At 42.1% G+C, this 22852-nt stretch overlaps 1 protein-coding gene across 1 annotated transcript; it reads right to left on the reverse strand.

Moving 5' to 3' along the window:
* Window positions 1–11565: 11565 nt before the first annotated feature.
* LOC130459666 (uncharacterized) lies at window positions 11566–15706 on the reverse strand. The gene is made up of 4 exons (XM_056827153.1): window positions 15231–15706; window positions 12898–15007; window positions 12439–12787; window positions 11566–12255 (listed from the first exon to the last, which is right to left on the reverse strand). The coding sequence occupies exons 2-4, from the start codon at window positions 15004–15006 to the stop codon at window positions 11570–11572; spliced, it is 3144 nt and encodes a 1047-aa protein (XP_056683131.1). The 5' UTR covers window position 15007; window positions 15231–15706; the 3' UTR covers window positions 11566–11569.
* Window positions 15707–22852: the final 7146 nt, after the last annotated feature.

Consider the following 22852-nt stretch of genomic DNA (forward strand, 5'->3'; position numbering starts at 1 on the left):
CTCTATGCGGAGGTTAGGGGCGAGGCTGTTTGCCGCTCTTGGAGGGAGTTTGTACACAGGAAGGGGAGCTATGATGACTTTCTGAGGAGGCTGGCTCCACCAGTACGCTTCGTACTGTCGGTGAGCTTTTGAACCTTGTATTCTTGTATTCTTGTATTGATTGAATGATTGTATGATTGTATGTAGGAGGAGGAGGTTGATCCTGAGGACATTCCTTATGCTGATAGGATCCTTCGCTATGAGAATTCGGACGGGGAAGAGGTGGTGGAGACCATTCCTTGGGCTTCTCCTCCGCACCGGAAATCATATGATGCTGTACCTAAGCATTACGCCCCTGTAAATACTGTTGCATTTTTGAAACTGTTTGTAACTTGTATTTGGAAATTGATCTTGAATTTCGTATGCAGGCGCCTCGGGCGAGAGTGCGTCGCTGGATGCTCTTGCTTGATTCTTGGAAGAGGCAGTGCGCCAAGCTGACCCGGAAGCTTGCTGGCCGGAACAGAGAGGTACCTCACTTGATCTTGAAACTTGTATACAGGAAATTCCAACTGGGAAATTGATTCTTGAAATTGTATCTTGTATAGGAGCGCCGTCGAGACCGTAGAGACTCTACTGAAAGGGAGCCTCAGGCGGAGACGTCCTTGGGACAGGAGGGACCAAGCTTGGAGCTGGGACAGGGGTCCGGTGCTGGTGCTCATCAGAGGCATTCCGATGCTGAGTGGGGAGCTTCCCCTTTTGTACATGTTGATCCCACTAGGCATTCATTTGGAGGTGCTAGCGGTTCACGGCCCTTTGTTCCTCCTTCCGGCTACTACTTCGGAGGAAGTGGTCCTCAGCCTTGGGGTGCGGGTCCATGGGCTTGCTACGCGGAGATGGAGAGGATGCGGCAGGCTTAGATGTTTGGGTCGTATGCGTATATGCCGATGCCGCCGCCTTATCAATATTCCTCTCCTCAGCAGGGAGTTCATCCTTCCACTTGCACACTTCGTATCTCGGAGGAGGATCCTAGTACCCCTGGGACAAAGCTGGATCGGGAGCTGGAGCGCCTTAGGAGGCGTAACAGGGACAAGGGGCCTGTGGTTGATATCACTGCTGATGATGACTCAGACTGACCCTGCATGGTAGCGAGTTCCAGCTTGCCTGGGTTGATTTTGTATAGGCTAGATTGTATTGTGTTTGTATGGCTTGAAACTTGAATTTTTGGTATGGTTTGTATGGTTTTGAACTTGAATTGGTTTGTAAAATTTGAAGATTGGCTTTTGTATGTTTGAATGCTTGAAATTGTATGCGTTGTGTGTGCCTTGAAATTTTGTAGCCATATGCATGCATGACAATTTTGCGAAAAAATTTGAAAAAATTTGCCCATTTTTTCGGGTGTATGTACCCACTATAAGCCCCCACTTTGACTGAGGTTTTTTGGTTAGGAAAAGTGCAATTCAAAGTATATTCAACTCTTTCTTATGCATATGCAGACTCAACTTAGGACGCCGATCTAGGACTAGAATGCTTGAATTTTGAAAGAAAAATTGATCCGAAATCTGCCAAAAGCGTTGATCCGGACTGCTTGAAATTGCGCGGCTTGCGGCTTTGGTATCTTGAATAATGGAGGTTGGACTTTGCTGTCCGAAACACAAAAGTGAAGGAAATAATGCCCTTGGTCCAAGTATGCATTCTATGTTAAGTCTAATAAATGCGGTTCAGTATTAATTAAAATCATTAACCGAACTCTGCATGTTTTAGGAAACGTCCACGAACAAACTAAGGCTCGTGTTTGTGTTCGTGTTCGTGTACGTGCTCTGTATAAACGTGCTCTGTATAGGCACACGACACAAGGTAGGGCTGCTTCGCACAAGAGCGCGTTTCCTAAAACAAAGATTTTATGACTTTATTATTTCACATGGATTTGAGTGAATATAGGTTTATTTACTCAAATGTGATATAAGTTGAATCTGTTTGGCTAGTTCAAAGATTCAGAAGTATAAAATCCACTTGGCAAGAAATCATAAAGATCTAGGTTAGATCATGTTGATGATTACTTGAGACCAAATATGATCATCAATGATTGTGTGTTGTAATTTCACAATCTAGGTCCATAAGATATGGCATATCTTAGTTGGAATAATCGAAGTCAATTAGTACTTGATTCGATCAATGATGAATCATAAAACTTTTCCTTTAATTTCTAAAACAAAATGCTCAACTACCACCAAACTAAACTAAATTCGTCAAAGCTATAGAAAAGAAATTTCAGAATATCTTTTCGATAATATATATCTAGAGAGTTGCTAAACTCAGTGGGAGCTTAATGTTTGTTATTCAACAAACTAAGGCCCAAGTATAGATATATGTTTCATTGTGATTTATTCAAATGAGACACAAGGGTATTGTTTCTACCACGAATTTTTGAGAACAGAATGTTTGTTTGCTCGAAATGATGTCCTTTTTGGAGATTCGTTTCCAAAATGACAAGTGGGAGAAAATAGACCTCGAAAGTTTTCGAGGCGAACAACAAACATAAACGGACATTCCGGAGGCTTTTCGAAGTGCTTCAGAAAATCCGAACTTATTCTTTAAGGACTTTAGAAGTGACTTTAAAGAATAGACATCTCTTAGAAGACTGTACAAGTGCTTCAAAGAGAATAGAATATTCAAAGGACTCTCAAAGTGCCTATTGATATTCTATTGTTTGATGTTCTATACCCAAGTAGGCATAGAATTCAAGTCACTGAAACTATGAGATTCTTCTATTAGATAGTGAAGAAACATAGAGATCAGGTCAATGAAACTATGAGATTCTTTTATTTAATAGTGAAGAAACCTACAACTTGCAGTCAAACTATTATCATGTAGATTAATGAGTTTGTGACTTGTAAGAAAGCTATGACGAAACCCAGATTCCCTAAAATGGTTAGAGGCCATATATAGACTCAAATGTTTTAAATGGTTAGAGGCCATAAAACATACTCAATGTTTTGATGACAAAATTGAAATTTTGTTGATTTGCAAGAATAGTTTCACACCTATTGATTGCAAAGTTTGAAAACCATCAAACATGAAATTGTGTTCACACACAAAGCTAGATTAGTTGCTAAAGGTTACAAGCAAATTCACGATGTGGATTGTGTTGAAACCTCATGCATAATCGTAATGCTCAAGTCTATAATTCAAGCAATGATTGCATATTGGTACATATAGCAATTGGATGACAAAACGTATTCCTCAATCAAATGTTGGAATAAACTATGTACATGGTATGTCATAGGAATTGTGGATCCAAATAAATGCTTGAAAGAAAAGCTAGTTTATAAAATCTAAGTACAGATTTAAGCAAGCAATTGGGAATTAGAAATGTATTTTAGTGAAGCTAATAAGTATTTTAGTTTCATAAAATGTACATGATTTTTATAGATAAATAAGAAGTTTAGTGGGAGTTCTTAAAACTTAATTGGTCCTATGTGTATCACACACATATCTCTCTATTGTGAAATAACATTCAAATGCTAATGACTTAGATTTGAAATTATTCATCAATAATGGACCATGGCGAAACTTAGTACATACTGGGTATTAAGATCTATTTACAAAGATCTTATGATATTATTTTGGATTAAGTAATGGCATTTACTAAATCAAACACGAAAGTCTCCATTGGAGATATTCGACCCATGTGAATAAATCTAAGTAAAGGATGTTTGAACTATGTATAAGCATTTACTAAGTTAACATCAAAGAATCTAATGAGATTCTTCACCTATATTATATGTCAAAGAATTTAGCTGGATTCAGTATCTACTGAAATTGAATGAGCTAAAGTTACATGAATAGAATTCAATTGGGAATTATTCTACAAAAGAATTTATCATGTATGATATAATATGAGGATCGCCAAAAACGTATCGTATGACTTTAGGCATGACGAACATATACCAATCTCTATTGATCTAAGTGAAGACCAATTAGATTGAGATCAAGAAAAACTTATGGTACCTGAAAAGGTACATAGGATTACTTCTTGATTCAAGGAAATAAAGATATGCTAAATATTGATGCTACACGCATAAACACTGGCAAAGGATCAAGCAAGACCCTTTGGAGTTAACCATTGACAAGGACGAGCTAAAGAGCATCGTGTTTTGAAATGGCAACATGGATTGAAGACCATGAGTTGTTGCGTGGGAAATTAAATATATTCTAAGATATAGCTGGAAAGTCTTCCACATATCTGTGAACTGCTTGGATAAGCAAATCCAAACAAAGCATCACTAGCAACCTAAACAGTTGAAGTAAAAGTACTTATTGCCTAAGAAGCAATAAAACAGAGTTGTTTATATTAATGAGTTCTTCATTGAACTTGGGTGGATCACATGTCTGCTAACTTGATGATTCTTCATTGCAAAATGCGTAGAACCACTATCGAAGTAAGAAAGACTAGATCACATAATAAACAAACTCAAAAGATCTTATCATCATATCTCGAAGAACATTCGATGAAAAGGATATTAAGATTGGCAAAGCATGATAACTAAACCTATGCAACAAGTGAGAAGCAACACTCACGTTGTAGCACTGGAAATCAAACATAGCTTTGAATTCCATGAAATGTTTTAAAGATGGGTTAGAGGCCCATGGTTGTAAAACATTGGGGTTGAACATTTATCATATATGAAATGTGTTTTCATATTCCATTTAATCTTGGTTTAGTATTAAATGATGAGTCCCTTCAATTTGACAATATATTCAAGATAGACTGTCAGGACCAGTCCTGTGACTAAGAAATGTCTATCAAGTGAACTTGAATGTCAAAAGTTGAAAATGGTCCCTAGTCGGAGTTTTCTATAAAATTGGACGCATAGAAAACGTTAGACGACTAGAATGCAAGATGACTAGTAGTTCTGTTTCTTGAACTATGTGGACATGGCAATGTCATAATCATTTGCATAGATACTTACTTTGGGAAGACTATTATCGGACAAGACCTATGAAACTTTACTGTAAGAGATGAAAATCTGTCATGAGTAAATTTCATTAAAATTATTAGACACTAAATCCTCAATACCTGAGTGATTTGAGATTACTTGTTTGAGAACTGGTTGCTTTGACGTTGACCAACCGTCGCACCGTAAAAGGAGGCTATAAAGGCAACGCTCAGGTAATCACCTATCAAACGAAGTCTAATCTCAAGATCGCAAGATTGGGATTGTACTCCCATAAATCGGGATGAGATGCTTAAAAGTTGTACAAGGCCACTCGGAGAGCTAGAAACTGTGAAATGCATGGCCGTGCTCGGATGAATCATAGGCTATAATTATCTGTTTATTTGATCAGTTGAACTCTGAAACCGAGGAACACCTCAGGACGTAATAAGGATGACAACTCTTACCTTATGTTCAAGAGCAAGCATCGAGCGACAAAGGAATTAGGAAATGCACACTTGTCCCTAAGGACAAGTGGGAGACTGAAGGAAATAATGCCCTTGGTCCAAGTATGCATTCTATGTTAAGTCTAATAAATGCGGTTCAGTATTAATTAACAAGTTAATAATTCAGTGAGATCAAGTGAGCTGAATGCCTAGCTAGAGGCCGCTTCAGTTCAAGTGGAATTAATGATATTAATCCACAGCTTACTCTTGACTGAACCCGTAGGGTCACACAAATAGTACGTAAACGGATCAAGTATTTAATGGCATTAAATACTCCATCTATGAATATTCGGAACCGACGGATCTTGGTTTCAGTGGGAGCTAAGATCGTCACAGGCAAGAAATGAATACTCCGGAAACGATGATATTGCCGGAAACGGAAATATGGATCGTATCGGAAATATAAATATTATCCAAGTCGTAGATGTTGCCGGAAACGGAAACATGGTACGTATCGGAAAATATTATCGGAAATGGAAATATTGCCAGAATCGGAAATATTGCCGGAAACGGAAATATTGTCAGAATCGGAAATATTACCGGAATCGGAAAATAATTCCGGAAACGGAAATATTAAATATTTGTTCGAAACGGAAATTAATTCCGGAATCGGAAATATTAAATATTGTTCGTATCGGAAATGAATTCCGGAATCGAAAATTTAATCGGAAGCGCATCGTACGAATAAGCATCGGACGAGGCCTGCCGGACGAGGCCCAGCACGAAGCCAGGCCATCGCCCAGCAAGCCAAGCGCGCCGCACAAACAGCCACGCCAGGCCCAGCGCAAGGCCAGGCCCAGCAGGCTGCACAGCACGCGCAGCGCGCAGCGCGCGCGGGCGCTGCGTGGGCTGCTGCTCGCGTGCACGCATGGGGGCCCATCGTGGCTGCCGTGCGTGTGTGTGCAAGTGTTTGTGTTCGTGCACGTTTCCTAAAACATGCAGAGTTCGGTTAATGATTAAATTCCTAATTCTATTTGATAAATTAATTAAATTAGAGTTCTTGTAGGATTCTAGGTTTAATTAATTTGTATCTGAATAGGATTTCGATTCCCTTTCCATACCCCTATAAATATGAGGCTAGGGCTCACAATTTATAACAAGTTTCAAAGTATTAAAAAGTGAGTTTTTTGAGAGAAAATTAAAACACACATCTTGCTCATAAAAGTGCCGAAATTTTCTAGTACCTTAAGGGCGATTCTAGTTGGTCAATCTTAAGGCGGATCCGGACGTGCTGTGGACTATCTACGGAGGGACGACACTTGGAGTCCTAAAGACTTGTTCTTGTTCGGTTCGGGCGCAGCTAGGGAGGGCACGCAACAAAGAGTATGCATCTAAATTATGCTATATGATTATGTGTAAATAATATGTTGTCCTGGGTTAATGGTTGTTTCCGCATGATCTATGTAATGTCATATGTATCATAACCTAACAAAAAGAGTGTGTACTCGGAGTCATAAGAGAGGACGGTGGCCTCGTCCTTTGGTGCAGGCTCCCTGCGCTCGGCACGGGCTTGGCGCCTTGCGCCTGTGAGCTGTCGTGCAAGCCAATTCTTGTATAAATAGGGAGCATTTCAGATCATTTCTTGTATCAATCTTTCCCTGCTATCATTGCATACTGCTTCCTCACGAAGAGAAAATATGGTTGTGTCTTTTGAAAGTGCCTTGAACTCGTGGCTTGGTTCGCTAGGCAAGTTGGAGAAAAGGGAGCTTGATGTTATGCATCTTGGGGTGCTCGTCTCTTTCCAGTTTGTAAAATTGGACTTGCACTTCATTCTTGCTCCTCTGGAGGCTTGGGACCCGAATCATCATGTCTTCCTCTTTGGAAATCATGAGGTATGTCCCCTCCCTAAGGAATTTAGTGCTCGTCTCTTCATCTTGGGGTGGCCCTTGATGCTGGAGTCATGCATGCCTAGTGTTGAAGAACACTTTTTCTCGAGTTTTGAAAGGTATTTGGGCTTGAAGCCCCCACTTTTGAGTGCTGTTGTATACGACAAAGGGGTGGATTTGTCCCCCTTTGTCACCTACTTTGCTGGGCTTGATGTTCCCAAAGTTTTCCGCTTGAGAGCCTTGAGTTTTTGTATATTTTCTCGCTTTCTCTTTTCGAAGCAGGGGTTTGGCAATGGCGATGCCTCCCTAATTGAGAGTGTAGAGCAGTTTGCTAATGGTCGGGACCCAATGCCGCTCGTGAGTGGTGAAACATTGATTGGCCTTGACATGCTGAAGTCGGACCCCTCTTCATTGCCGTCGGGAAGTCCGGTATTACTCCAAGTAAGGATCTGGAGCCTTCTTTGTATTGTTGAACTTGTACTTGTATTTGAATTTTGAATGTTGCATTGTGTTTCTTGTGTACTCCCGAAGGTTTGGCTCATGGAGAACATGGCGAGCTACAATATAAGAGGATTCACCGTGCGGCCCATGGTGTATGGCCGGCTTTCATTGGATGAGTGGAGATGCGCACTCTCTTGGATTGAATCTTGTATAAAGTGGGTAGTTCCTTGGTGGGGAATTGCTGCTATGAGACATGCCCCTGGTTCTACTGCTTTGAGGGTGCCAAGCCTCACAATGCTGGTCTTCTACTCGCCTACTCGAGTGATGAGACAATATGGCTTGAAACAGGGGATCTCGGACTGCAAGGAAGAGAACCCGAGACCTGTTGCGCTGAATGCAAATCGACTTGAAGTTTGGAGCCGGTATTGGATCCCCAAACCATTCTTGAGTATCCAGTTCCCACCTGAGTCAGTTACTCTGTCTGCGGGGTATATTGTATGGATGAGAGGCCTAAGCCAGAGGGACACTTCTTTCTCAGGACCAGCTAGAGTCCGAGGTTCTAGAGCTAGACGTCCTGCATCAACTGAGTATGAGGAGGGTGACGGGAGTGTGGCCCGTCCGGTGCTTGACCGTTCGGAATCCAAAGGAGGTTCGTCGTCCTCCCATCTTGGAAGGCTTGCAAGTTCCTTCTCCCGCCGCTTGGGCAAGGGGAAGATTGATGATTGATTGCGGGAGGAGCCAGGGGATACTACTCAAGGTGCCAAGACTCGAGAGCATAGTCGCCCGACCCTAGATCTTTGTAGCCTTGTAGACGCCTACTTTTGTCCCCATTCCCAAAAGGGAAGGTTCGATGATGAGAACATAAATCTCCACTTGGCAACGTATCTCCTATAAAATAACGAATCTCAATCACCCTTTCATTTCAGCCAAAGCTGCTATTTATAGAAACCTGCTAAGAATAGTAACTGTCGTAAAAGGTAGTTGTTAAAAGTGGCAAAGTCATAAAAGATAGAAACCTGTCAGAATTAGGTGTTACACTCCAACATAAATCCTAAAAGAGATAGAATTTGCATTCCTGATATAATTCGAAAATAAGAGTTACGTATTAATTAAATTCCTAACGAACCTAGAGTTCGTAACGGGCCCAGACGCATTCCGTCATAAGTTAATACGCACTAAAAGACTCGGATAAATCTCAAAAGCTCCGTGTTCTAAGAGTCCTAATCTGACAAAGAACTCGGCCCAGATCCCATTTTCAAAGCCTGGATCTGGGCGCCGAAATCTTCGGCGCCCAGCCTTGGGCGCTGAAAGTGCCTGGGGTCTTTTTATCTCCGGATTCTTTTTGGATTCGTATCTTAAAATCTATCTTTCCAGACACTCTTTTCCTATAAATACAGCCTAAAACCGACGTGAAAATAACACACAATTCCATAATCTGAGTATTGACTCTAGCCTTAAGCCTAAGCCTTACGCTGCGAAATTGATCCAGCGTTCTGTCGCAATCGACCCAAAAGTCGAACAGAACGCACCCTGCCCCTTGTAGCTTGATGAATTAAGCCTAAATACTGGAACATTGCTTGGAAACCCAAGATTAGTTAAATAAAAGGAGAAATAGCAAAGCCGAGTGGTTAGTTTTCTGAGAACCACAACGCACCTCTCAAGGGTGTGTTGTAATGTGTCCCTCATATGATTTAATCGCTTTCATCACCCTTTTATAAAATTGTCAAACTATTAATTTGATTGATCTATCACGCCTAATAAGATAATACCTTGGACAATTGAATTATATATCATGCTGGGTACCTTAAATCAATCTAAATAAGATAATCACGGTCGATTTAGTATTATGTGTTGCATATTGCTAAAATCAATTCAGAATAGTTTAATTGTTTAACGCATGTCCCTTCAATTATTTATGCTGAGCTAGTAAGGATAACCTGCCTCTGGAGTATTATCGATGAGCACTCCTCTCGGTAGTTACAGTCCCCCGAACTCTCAATCTCTACCCTGCTGGTGTACGTTGAGCGATCCCCACACCAGAGATCACAAGGGAACCTATGGCCGTCGTGGTCGAACATAATGGCACTCCCTTTATATCACGATAACCGGGTTTTGTCAGTTTTTCTCATTGTCGTTAAAAACTGAATGGCGATCCTATATTACTAGTCGATTGGGTGTAAACTCAAAGGAAATCCAATTACACTTGATCTGAGAACGTCATGCCCACGAGGGACGAGGTCACGCATTAGCCTCGTGCTTTTTCGACCCCCTCACAATGGCGACTCCACTGGGGATTGGATTTCCTTTGAGTTCAAAGCCACAGACAATCCCCGTGATTATCTCTTGAGCTTTGTGAATGCCATGAACTTGAAAGGTGTGGACAAGTCCATGTATTTGCCTGCCTTTCCTTTGTCCTTGGAACCTGTGCCACTCAAATGGTACTACCACCCGGACCCTAAGCTCTTCCCCTCTTGGGAGGACTTTGTCAATGTCTTCATCAAGCAATACTCTTCCATGCGCGAGTTGGAAGTCCTCTTCCAAAAGAAAAACGGATTTTTCACCAAATGCCCCTGAGGTTTACTTTAATGCACCAAATACCCCTAAACTTTTCAAAATGCACCAAACACCCCTGACGTATGCAATAATATCATTAAATGCCCTTTTGTCTGACGGACGTTAACCCTCCGTTAGGCAGTTAGTTCGTTAAAACATAATGCACCGAATACCCCTGAGGTTTGGTAAAAAGCACCAAATACCCCTGAGGTTTGGTAATTTTTTTTCCAAAAACTAGCCGTTGAATTTGAATAATATAGCCGTTGCAGTCACCCATACACTAATTTCCCTTATATATACCATACCCAACAACAACACCACACTGCCCTAAACCCCAATCCCCCCCAACTGCACAAACAGTCCACCCCAAACCCCCACCTGCACAACCACAACACTGCAACAGGAGCACCAACAACAAGCAGAACCCTGCAACACCAGCAGCAGCAACAGCAAGAACAAACAACAACAGCAGCAGCAGCAACAGCAAGAATAACAAGACAGCAGAGCAACAAGAACAAACACCAATAGCAGCAGCAGCAAGGACTTCTACACAGCACAACACCAGCAGCAAGAACAACACAGCAACAACAAGAATAGACAACACCAGCAGCAAGAACAACACAACACAACAACAACAATAACAAACAACAGAAGCAGCAACAACAGAAGCATCAACAACAGAAGCAGCAACAACAGAGCAGCAAGAACAACAACACAGCATGAGTTCTTGTTCCAATACATCATCATCCAATCTGTTTTCATACATACTTGTTCCAAACAAATGTTGTCCTATTTGTTCCAAAAAATGTGCAATAAAAAGCTCCGAGACATCCAAAAATCCACAGAGGCTATATTACAAGTGTGATCCTTGTAACCATTTTATGTGGTGCAAAGGAAGTGTTCTACACCAAAATCAACAACACCAACAGCAACAGAGCAATATAGAGTATGAGGGAACATCGGAAGACAACGACAATATAAGTGACGAACTGAAGAAACTGAAGAAAAGAGTGAAAGAGCTCAAAAAATTCCAAGCTGCAGCAATTAAAATAGGAATTGTAATGTTTTTGTGTCTAATGTTTGTAGTAAAGAAGTAATCAAGACAAACAATGATGGTTGTAATGGCACGAGCACATGAATTTCATTTATCAATAATATGCAAGTCTTTGAACTCGTAACTGAAATAGTTTGTTTCCAAAATAAACCGAACATCAAGTTGTGGGTAGCTTTACAAAAAAATGCCAAAATGTGCCACAACCTAAGTTGTTTTTCAAAATAAACCTAAGCTTTAAAACAGAAATACTAAACTGAATCCTAAGCTTACTTCTAGTTATGCAGCTTTGGACTTCTTGCTGCTCGATGCATTAGATGTTGGAGCCTTCCTCTTCCTAGCACCAGATGTTGATGCACCAGCAGAACCAGCAGCAGCTGCAGCAGATTCTTTCCTCTGTTTTGCAGTGGAACCTCCTTTACAGGTTCTTGAGTTATGCCCAATTTGCTTGCATTTCCCACACTTGACAGTGGTGTTTCTTTTCCCCCTCTTCTTCTCATGAGCACCTCTTCTTCTCTGCTTGGCTGGTCTGCCAGCTGCCCTTCTCATTAGTGGGGGAAGAATCCTAGGTAGCTCAAATGTAGGCCACTGTGTTGAGTCAGGCATGGGGTGAATATGCTCTGAGTATGTGAGCTTATAGGCTGCCCCTTTGAAGTAAGGAGAAACAAAATCTGTAGGATTGAGTCTTTGATGGTATATTACCCTAATAGCATGCTTGCAAGGTATACCACACCCTTGCCATTTCCCACAACCACAAACTCTAGCAGCAAGCCTAATAGGGAACTTCACATGACCATCTAAAACCTCAAATTCACCCCCCCCAGCATTAGTTGCATAACAGAACCTCGAGTCAGCACTCCTCTCTTCAAGCTCCTTAGTAGCATATGGCGTCAATTGATCGGGTCCAATGTCAACAGCTTTATCAAATCTGGCCCCGATCTTCGTCATGCACCAAGACCTTATTTCTAACATAACAGAATACAATAATTGGCATCACACATTTTAATGCAAAATAAATACCCGACTCGGAAACTTGAACACATACCCGACTCGGACACTTGAACACAAACCCGACTCGGACACTTGAATACAAACCTAAATAAATAAGTTCCAATGACACAAAAATAGGATAAAATGTAAAGGATTACCTTCAAGAAGTGACAAAACAGGAAGATCCCTAAAGGGTTTGGTACACGCGTTGAAGGATTCCACAAAGTTGGTGGTGTTGTGATCACAAGTGACCCCAACATCAAACTTGTGTCTGGACCACTGTTCAGGCACTTTGTCAAGATATCCCACTGCTTCTGGGATGAGTTTGCCAATCTTTTCCATGGCTTTGTTGAAGACATATGGATTGTATGCATCAGCAGCAACCCAGAACAAGTCATGGAAGGCTGTGCCACTGTATCCAGCTTGTCTGCAGTTGGTATACAGATGCTGAGCACAGACCCTCCTGACTGCTTTGGGGAAAACATCATACAAAGCAGATTCTACTCCCTGCATAACACAATTCCAAGTTTCAATAACTAGGGAAGTGAACCAGAAAACTGAAAAAAATATAAACAATACTACAAATAATAAAAACCAAGAAAGGGAGGAGTAATTACCCTCATTCTGTCACTAATAAAAGTCCAGTCATCCCTCTGGCACCCATGTTGAACAAACAAAGCCTTCAAACTTCTGAAAAAATAGGACCATGTGTCCATACTCTCCGTACTCACAATGCTATAGGCTAATGGAAAAATCTCATTATTCCCATCGATAGCAACTGCAGTGAGGAGAATTCCCTTATAGTATCCACTCAAATGTGCACCATCAATGCCTATGATAGGCCTACAACCTCTTAAGAAACCCCTAACTTGTGCAGCAAAGGAGAAAAAGCAAGCCTTGAAACGGGGTGTCACGTTACCAGAATCTGCAGTCCAAGTGACCAAGGCATAACTCCCAGGATTGGTAGATTTGATCATTTCAGCATAGGATGGTAAAAGGGCATATGACTCATCAAAACCTCCATAAATTTGCTGCCTCCCGAGGCTTCTCACCTTGTACATCAACCTCTGTTTCACTTGTACCCTATAAATCCCCAATGCCTTTCTTTGAAGTGTCTTAATTGGGATTTCTGGATTTGCTTCAATGTCAGGAAGTAGTTTGGTGCATAGCCACTGAGATGTCACCATGGGATTCTCCTCAAGTCTCCCACAAGACTTGTGCTCACTGACAAGAGTTTTAATGGCCCAACTGACCCCATCCAACAACACACAGGCATGGATCCTCCAATTGCATGACTCAACCAGACACATTGCAGTGAATCTGGTTGTATCAGCCTTTTCAACACTCACAGCAAATCCCTCTTGAATACAGAAGTCTCTGAAGACCTCCATGAAGTGTGTCTTGCTTTGGAATATCATCCATGGTTGCAACTTGATAGTCCCCCATGGCATGCTTCCCACAACTTTCCCATTTGCATACAAATTATCCAGCTTATTACTCCCATCTAAATGATCCTCAAAACTTCTCTCAGAAATTACCTCCTTAAGAACATCTTGTTCTTCATCTTCTTCAATTTCTTCGTCAATGAAATCGTCGGAGTTGAAACCAGTTTCACTATCACTCTCACTCTCCTCAAAATTTTCATCATCACTCTCATCATCCCATTGCTCCTCTTCCTCCACATTGTATGCAGTGGGTTTCCTCACCCTTGAACCAGCAGGCCTTCCCCCCCTCTTCTTAGGAACAAACTCACCCGTCTTCTTAGCATGACTTCTGGAAATTCTGAAACCCCTCCCTTTGTTTAACTCAGCCCTGTTAGGAGGGGGTGTCTGATCTGGCTGGTGTTCTGTTTGATGTTGTTGCTGCTGTTCTGTGGGTTGGTGTTGCTGTTGTTCTGTTTGTTGTTGTTGTTGATGTTCTGTTTGTTGTTGTTGCTGATGTTCTTTCTGTTGTTGTTGTTGCTGTGGTTGTGTCTGTGGTGAGGTTGGTGGTGGTGAGGGACTTCTTGGTGGTGGTGATGGATTATTTGGTGGTGGTGAGGGACTTCTTGGTGGTGGTGATGGATTATTTGGTGGTGGTGAGGGCTCTCTTGGTGGTGATGGAACATTTGGTGGTGGTGAGGGCTCTCTTGGTGGTGGTGAAGGCTCTTTTTGTGTATTTGGTGGTTGGGAACCTCCCGGGGAAAAGCAGTCAGCATGTTGTGAGCTGTAAACACGTACGTACTCTACGCTTAAATCCTCAACATCATACACAGGCACCTCAACTGCCACTGTGTTTGCCAATTGCTCCTCCAAATCCCTTTGAATCTCAGCCTCCCTTTCTAACCTTCTCCTTTCCTCTTCCCTCTCCCTCTCAAACTCCTCAGCTTTCCTTCTAAGTTCTGCAGCCTTCCTTTCCTTCCTATCCTTCCTTTTCTTAACTGCAGTCCTAAATTGGATTGAAGTTTCCTTCTCATTTGCCTTCTCTATCCATATTTCCACAGTATCTGTGCGCTTAAATAAACCCCACATGCCCATCAAACCAACATCATTCAACAATTCTACTCTTTTATTCGTACTAGGATTAACATAAAACAATCTAAATAAATCGGGAATCAGAACATCTTGCTTAATAGAATCATCAAACAAGTCATCAACCAAATCCATGTAGTTCGTTTCATCAGTATCTTGTACCCTCACATCAAAATTCCGATCATTATAATGACATAACAACCAAATTGCGACCATCCTATACAAACAATAAACACAACACAAAAATTCAAATTAATGAACTAAATCATTAGGCAAAACAACAAAGCACAACCAGACACTATGTTTTACCATTAACACCCCAAAATTCAAGTTAACCCATCTCATGGAAAAATCACGATTTTAGCAAAACCCTAACCCTAATCAAAGCAAAATTCGCAAAAAATAGCACCAAGAACAAGAAACGAATTGAGTGAACTAACCTTGACACAATTTTGATGAAGTTGAAGCCACAAATTCCAGTCCTTTGCTCTCCTTGCACCCACTTTTGTAGGACTCGCGAAAACTGCAGATTTTTGGACCAAATTGTCGATCTTTTCGTGGGGATTTACTTCGACTAACTATTGCGAGTTGTTTTACACAAATCCCAGCGAATTTCGATCTTTCTCTCTCTTTGGTTTGGTACTCAAGTGCTCTCTAATGGTGTAAGAGAACAGAGAGAAATGTCGAGGAAGAAGTTGGGAAGTTAGGTTTTGAATTTTTTTTTTTTTTTTCTTTTTTGATATGGCGCCAGAAAGGACAAGTAAGGGCAACAAGGTAAAAACATGGTAACGGAGGGTTAACGTCCGTCAGACAAAAGGGCATTTAATGATATTATTGCATACGTCAGGGGTGTTTGGTGCATTTTGAAAAGTTTAGGGGTATTTGGTGCATTAAAGTAAACCTGAGGGGCATTTGGTGAAAAATCCGAAAGAAAAATGAAGGTTTCACGACCTATTTTGCTAGATGGAGAGACCAAGCGGCCCAACTAATCAATAGGCCTCCTGAAACCGAATTGGTCCAAAAATTCATTGACAACCTAGACCCAGCTTATAAACAACACAGGTACTTGGGCCTTGATACCTTCTAAAGGGTTTATGATGTAGGAATAAAGAACGAGGATGACCTCGCAAAAACAGTACAAAGTAAGCCTGCATACAAAAGTAACACCTACAACAGGGGCCACACGCCTCAAGCCCAAGAGGTCCACGCCGTAGAAGAAACCCCAACCCGAAGGAGCCCTGGAAGGTGGACCCGAGATCGAAATTTTGCCCCACTCGGGTCGACTCTGGTACAAGCCTTCCAAAGACTAATTAATCAAGGAAAGCTAAGGCCCATAGGCCCCACACCCGACCCTTCATTCAAAAATAAATATTGGGTCGAGGACACCTATTGCAAATTCCATCAGGGAAACGGGCAGGATACTGAAAACTGCTGGAATCTAAAAAACACGATCCAGGATATGATAGAGGATAGAGTAATACCTCTCCCTAACGTTGGGAAACCCAACAACAACAAGAGCCCACTCGGTTCTTGTCACATCTCTCTCGATCAACTAGAAAATAAGAACTTTGACCCTACTGTGTATATTACGCCTCAAGGTGCACAACTCGCCATGGTCCCTATGGATCAAATTGAGAGAGAAGTGTGTGGTGTGTGGGATGATGATGCTGAAGATGTCTACCTTTCTCAAGTATCGGGCTAGGACCTCTTTACTGAAACTTGGCCCGGGCATGCTCCCATTGACACCACCCCTCAAGAGTCCGAAGTTAACAATCTCACTCGGTCCGGAAGGGTATACCAACAGGATATTCGCCCACCTCCCAGGGACGACATCCCAGTCAGACAGACTCCTGAAAACATACGGCACACCACCGTCGCAGAAGTCATCGAAAAGCCTCTCTTGAAGCAACTAAAAAGAACTAAAGCCGCGATTACCATCTGGGATCTCATGTGCACTTCAAAGGAACATCGTGAAAAACTTATTCGCTCACTTGACCTCATCTCAGTCCCCACGGATATCACACCTGACTCGTTGGTTAACCACGTCACAAGAGATGTTGAGGAAAAAGCAATAGTTTTTACTGACAAAGACTTACCTAAAGAAGGAGGCGCCCACAATAAGGCTCTTTATCTAGTGGTTGGATGCAAAGGACAAAACATCCCCCTAGCACTCGTAGATAACGGTTCAGCGGTAAATGTCTGCCCATTGTGAACCGCCCATTACTTGGGGCTAGGAAGCGATGACTTCCAAACCTCCATGCAAGGGGTACGAGCTTATGATAACTCTCGAAGGCCTATGTTGGGAAAAATCAACCTCATAATACAAACCGGGCCCGTGGCACGTACCACGGAGTTTCAAATAATCGACATTAAGCCCACTTTCAACCTCCTCTTAGGACGCCCTTGGCTCCATGACTTAGGAGGTGTGGCTTCTACCTTGCACCAAATGGTTAAACTTAACCATAACGGGGTAATTCTTGAAATACGCGCCCCTCCTCTCGACGTGAGTTGTACTATGGTTGGAACGGCCGAAACTGCAGAAGACCTTTACGGTTTTCAAGTGGATGAAGCCATCCAAGTCATTGAGGACTATAATTTAGCATTTCTAGATCCGCGTGCATCCCGGGTCATCCCTAAAATATTGCTAGCCCAAGGCTATTTCCCGGGAAGTCCATTGGGCATAAGGAAGAAGAACTACATGTTCCATCCCCCACCTAATAAATCTACTCCCTTTGGCCTAGGCTATGAACCAACGGAGGAAGATATTGCTGACCACTTGTCTAGGCTACGCCTTAAGCCAGCCAAGACAAAACAAGCCACCCTTCTTCCCCATATCAAAAAACCCTTAACGGTATGTTTGTCCGGGAAGGAGAAGAACACCCAAGCTGTGACTTCCCTGAACCCTTTGTTCAGGATGGCCTGCTAAAGCCCGGATTTGAAAATTTCCATGACTGTCATACTTTGGATGAGGCACCCCACCTCACCAAGACTGAAACAGCTGAAATATTGGACAACCAAGCTCTATGGACATTGTTTAACGAATCGAGGCCTATGGAGGACGAGACTGTGATGACTACCCTAGCTCTACAAGATGAAGGTTTCGATCCAACTCGGTTAATCGCTCCTACATCAACACTAGAAGAGGCCGAAAACGGATGGGTGAAGACATGTCAGTGGGTCAACGCAAAGGAAATAGAGTTCAAGATGAGTACAGGCGAAGGACCAAGGTTCTACGAGACTATACCCAAGGCTTGAGCCGTAGAGAGCACTTTAGCAAAACGCCTAGTAGTTCTTTAGATGATAGAAAGAATAAAGCTCTAGATATGGTCCTAAGAACCCTTAGAATATTGATTAATTTCAGTATGTTTTCCTTACTTTCCAAATTAATAAAGGCGTAAAATTTCTCCTAAAATATTATTCTAACACTAAATAAGCACTAATCATACTTGCAAATATAAAAAAAATAAAATGTAAGGAAGCGGCCCACTTTAGGCCCAATAGCAAAGCCCACTCGGTCTTGAATCGTGACATCGAAACCAATTCCCGAAATCCACAAAATAAACCATACCATCCCCTTCATATTTCCAAGACATAAAGGTCAACCCGTGCAACCCAAAGAAACCAAAAGAAATCAAATCCAAACAATGCAAATGTTGCTCAAAAAAAATTCATAAAACATAACCCCATCATCCCCATCATTAACAACACACACCTCAACCCACCCAAAAAGCCTACGCAAAGATCTTCATATCTTCTGCACCCTAACTCCATTTTCAAAGCCGTTTCGAGTCACGAATAGAAAAAATTAATCCAGGCGAAAATACGTCTAACGCTAACAGTTCAAAAAGCTTCCGAAATAACGTCAAAATTGATTTATGACGAATAAAAAGTAAAATGAAACAAAGAAAAAGAAATAAACGCAAGAACATGTGAAGCAACGCGCCAAGAAATCTCCCCAGGAATCATTTTCAACGCCCAGAGCTGGGTGCCGAAATCTTTAATGCCCCAGCCTGGGCGCTGAATCACTCTGCTTGCCAACCTTTGCCCAGAAGTGCTCATCATTTTATCCGCACATACACGGAAAAATAACGAACACTTGGGGGGGTACAGCACGTATTCACGTATTTAGATATACGTAACACAAAAAAACACATGAAAAAATGATGTGCAAAATACATGTACTCAAAAAATAAAACAAATTTATGTTTTACGGCAAAGCAGCAGATTAAAATAATAATAAACTTCACTTATTCTACCGTTTCAAACAATATGTTTCCATCTCAGAACATACTTATCAAATTCGGCATCCTAGAATTTATTCTAGCTAGAACTACGCGCGACCTGATTCTAAGTTATAGTTATTTAACAAGGATACGTAGGCAATCCTATTTATGGATTCGGTCTAATCAAATAAAAAATATAATGTGCATAAGTGTTGGAAATAATCAAATAAAAAAAGAGAAAAATAAAATTACGCCTTTATTAATATTTAAAAATAATAAGAAGGAAAACAAAAAGTGCTAAGGAATGAAAAACAAACACAACTGAAATAAATAAAGGGCACCTACACCCTAACAAGAACTACACTACTCGAGTTCTTCCGGATCATCAAATAAAGTTTTGTAGAGGGCAATGTTCGCAGGGTCCACCCCCACAGGCTTCTGCGCTACCTCTATATCAATCTCCATAAGAACAGGCTCCTTGACACTAACTTCCAAGGATGCCAAGGCCTCAGAAACATTTTCAGTTTGAACAGCTATAGCCCGCTCAGCCTCAAGGGCACAAACAATGGTAGGGGAAGGATTATCAACATCAATTGGATTAGCCACTGGTTCTACTAGGGGCTGAACTTTCCTAACCCATACATTATTCCAACGACGATCTCCGCGAGAGCTTGCGTTTCTTTTGTGAACGGCTGGTCCCTTCATGTTAGGCACCTTTTTAGGCCTAGAACTGGAACGGGGAGGAACTTCCTTTCCCTTTCGATCAGGACGAGGATTAGCAGGATCACGACTCTCATACTTAGCCCTACCTCGAGATATCAAAAGCTCAGCCGGCTCTTCATTTCGAGCCTTGGTTCTCACAGCCTTATCATCGAAACTAATCGACAACTTGTAGTTTTCGAAAAGACCCACAAAACCATCTGTAGCCACGGTCCAACGCGGGAGGCCACCATAATACTTAGCCCACGCTTGAACCCGTGCTTGTGAAAAGACCGCTACTTTAGGTGGTACCGTATCGGAAAACGGGATAGTCTGCCTTAAGCCGTATTGTCGCATGACTCGGTAAGGAAAGATATAAACTGGTCGAGATAGCCCCAACAAAGAAACATAAACTAACACCTCGGAACCCCCCGTCATATTAGTCAAACCCCACCACGGTACCACCTACTTAATAGAGCATATGCCATGAGTGAAATAGGAGGCCCACTCGGCCTCGTCCTGGCCTTGGTGCAAATACTTTCGGTTACCCAAGGCTATAGGGCGATAATGTTTAGGATCGGTAGCAGCTTCTAGAAGCCTAAGTCGTTCCATGAGCCAAATCTGCAAAACACGGGTACGATCAGAAAAATAATAATAAACGAAAGTCCTGCCTGGGACGCACTTTCAACGCCCAGGACCAGGCGCCAGAAATTCCGACGCCTAGCTCTGGGCGCTGAAAATCAGCTCCAGGCAGGGGGCTGTCGAGGCAAACGAAAAAAAGAAAAGAATAAAAAAAAATGTGTATTACTTTGCGCGAATAAACGATCGATTACCTGCAGCAATATGGGGCTCCCCTTAAAAATTTCAGACTTGGCATCCTTTTTTAACTCATCCGCGCTCAGCAAGGTCTCGGCAACAACCAACGGCATAATGGAATAGCAACTCTCCAATCTGGCTGATCAAGGGGATCAACCTTATGTCACCGAACTCGCCATTGTTATTCGACAGTAAATAGTGGTTCAACAAGCATAATACAAGTGCTAGAATATTCAATTTCCGTTCGGTCATATTTTTACTAGGTCTAAAGTGATGTTTTACAAGCTTTGCCAAATTAACCTTATCACCCACAACGATCTCAGCGAGCATGTTAGCATCTAGTCCTAGGAAAGCCCCTATAGTTGTTTTACCCTCTTCAACAGTGCCAGGGGTAGCAGGAGTAGCATTGGTAGGATAACCAAGGATCGCGGCAAATTCATCTGGCAAAGGGCATACTTCATTTCCCCAAAAGACAAAAACATGGTGGTCAGAATCCCAAAAGTTCAGGGCCGCATACAGAAAATTATAATCAATATTAATTTGTTGTAAGCCTAAGAATGCCTCTAAGTGGTATCCTTTCAACAAGGCCTTTTCTGTGGGATTAATGGCTCTTAGCCATCGCCTAACAACTCGTTGGAGGGAGAAGGAAGGAATCGACATGGCAAGAGTAGGGAAGAATAAAAGCTAAGCAATTGCAAAAGAGAGGAAGATTGAGAGTGGTGAAAAAGAAAGACGTACTTAACCCCTCTATATACAGGAAAGCATCAAGTGACATCCTAATCCCATTCGGAAACGCGGTAAGAAATCCGGGAACTGCCAAAATAGAATTTCAAGCGCCCAAGGCTGGGCGCCAAAATTTTTAACGCCTGGCCAGGGGCGCCGGAAATGTAGCCCAAGCCCCGGATCCTTCAAAACGCGGAGCAGGAAAGGACTTAAAACCTTGTTAGTAGACACGAGGCCCTATTGTAATCAAGATCAAGCCCAAAGCACCTTTAGAGCCCGAATAGTGAAAACAAATGTTAAAGCTTCTGGAAACTTAGACTCATCTCAAGAAAAAATATGTGTACATTTTTCAAGGCAATATAGAAAAAATAAAAAATCAAGATCATTCTTCGAAACACAAAAACAAAAAATCAAGTCGTTGGTTTCTCAAATTAAAAAGCGTTTATTTGTCAAAAAGATCAATCCAGGCCGAAGTAAGCTCGATGTGTTAATTATTGAAAAATGAAGCAAAACTTTGTCGCCCGTAAAATGAAGTCGCACTCCACGACTTCATCAAAGTAGCATACCACTACAAAGATCGCTCGCACATACGAGCACGTTCCCAAACACGATTAAGGACGTTATAAAATACGCACTTCTCTTGGCAAAGAACGACCACCAATTCAAGTACAAATGCTTGGGGGCTCGAAAGAAAGAAAATATGCAAAGGGATGCAAGTTGAAACAACGTTTCCAAGCTACGTCCCGTGCTTGGACAAATTCAAAAATGAACTCGACCTCAAAGCAAAAGGTCTCCATTAACATTCACATATGGTCCCACCGGTCATGTCACAAGGACCCAAGTAATGGCATAACTAGGCCAGTTCTAAATGGTGACATACATCCTATGAGCCGTAAAGACTTGTTCAAAACCACGAAAGGAAAACGAACACGAAACGATGGTTCGTTTAGACACGTTGCCAACCCACATTCAGGTTGCAGCAAAATCCGAGCATCCCTCGAAAGAATTCGCTCTTACAGGAATGAATAAAAAAGAAATTCTCAAAAGAAATCCCAAGAACAAATGAAATAGGGACTGGCCCACCTCGATCGGGCAAGATCGCGCCACGAACCGTGCGAGTCCCAAATCGAAAAGACGAATTCAGGTTCGCCCACCTTCAGCAGGCGGGGTCTGCGTCACTAACCGCGCAAGTCCTCAGTTTTCGAAAATGAAAAGAAAATAAATTCTTCAAAAAAGAAAAACAGGCTCGCCATCTTCAGCCGGCGGGGTCTACGTCACAAACCGCGTAGGTCCTTATTTTCAAAACATCAAAATAGATTCGTTCACTTCTATCGGACGGGGCGTCCACCCTCAGTGGACAGGCTCGCCCACCTTCAGCGGGCGGGGTCTGCGCCACTAACCGCGCAGGTCCTTAGTCGCTGCAGCGATTACTTTTCCTGGTTTCCCTTTTCCAAAAATCAAAGGATGGTTTCCCTTTTCCAAAAATCAAAGGATGGTTTCCCTTTTCCAAAAATCAAAGGATGGTTTCCCTTTTCCAAAAATCAAAGGATCGGTTTTCCATTTTTTCCAAAAAAGAGCGATGTGCTGGATTTTCCTTCGTT

The sequence above is a fragment of the Spinacia oleracea genome, chromosome 4 (genome assembly GCF_020520425.1).
Source record: "Spinacia oleracea cultivar Varoflay chromosome 4, BTI_SOV_V1, whole genome shotgun sequence".
In the NCBI taxonomy this organism is placed as follows: domain Eukaryota; kingdom Viridiplantae; phylum Streptophyta; class Magnoliopsida; order Caryophyllales; family Amaranthaceae; genus Spinacia; species Spinacia oleracea.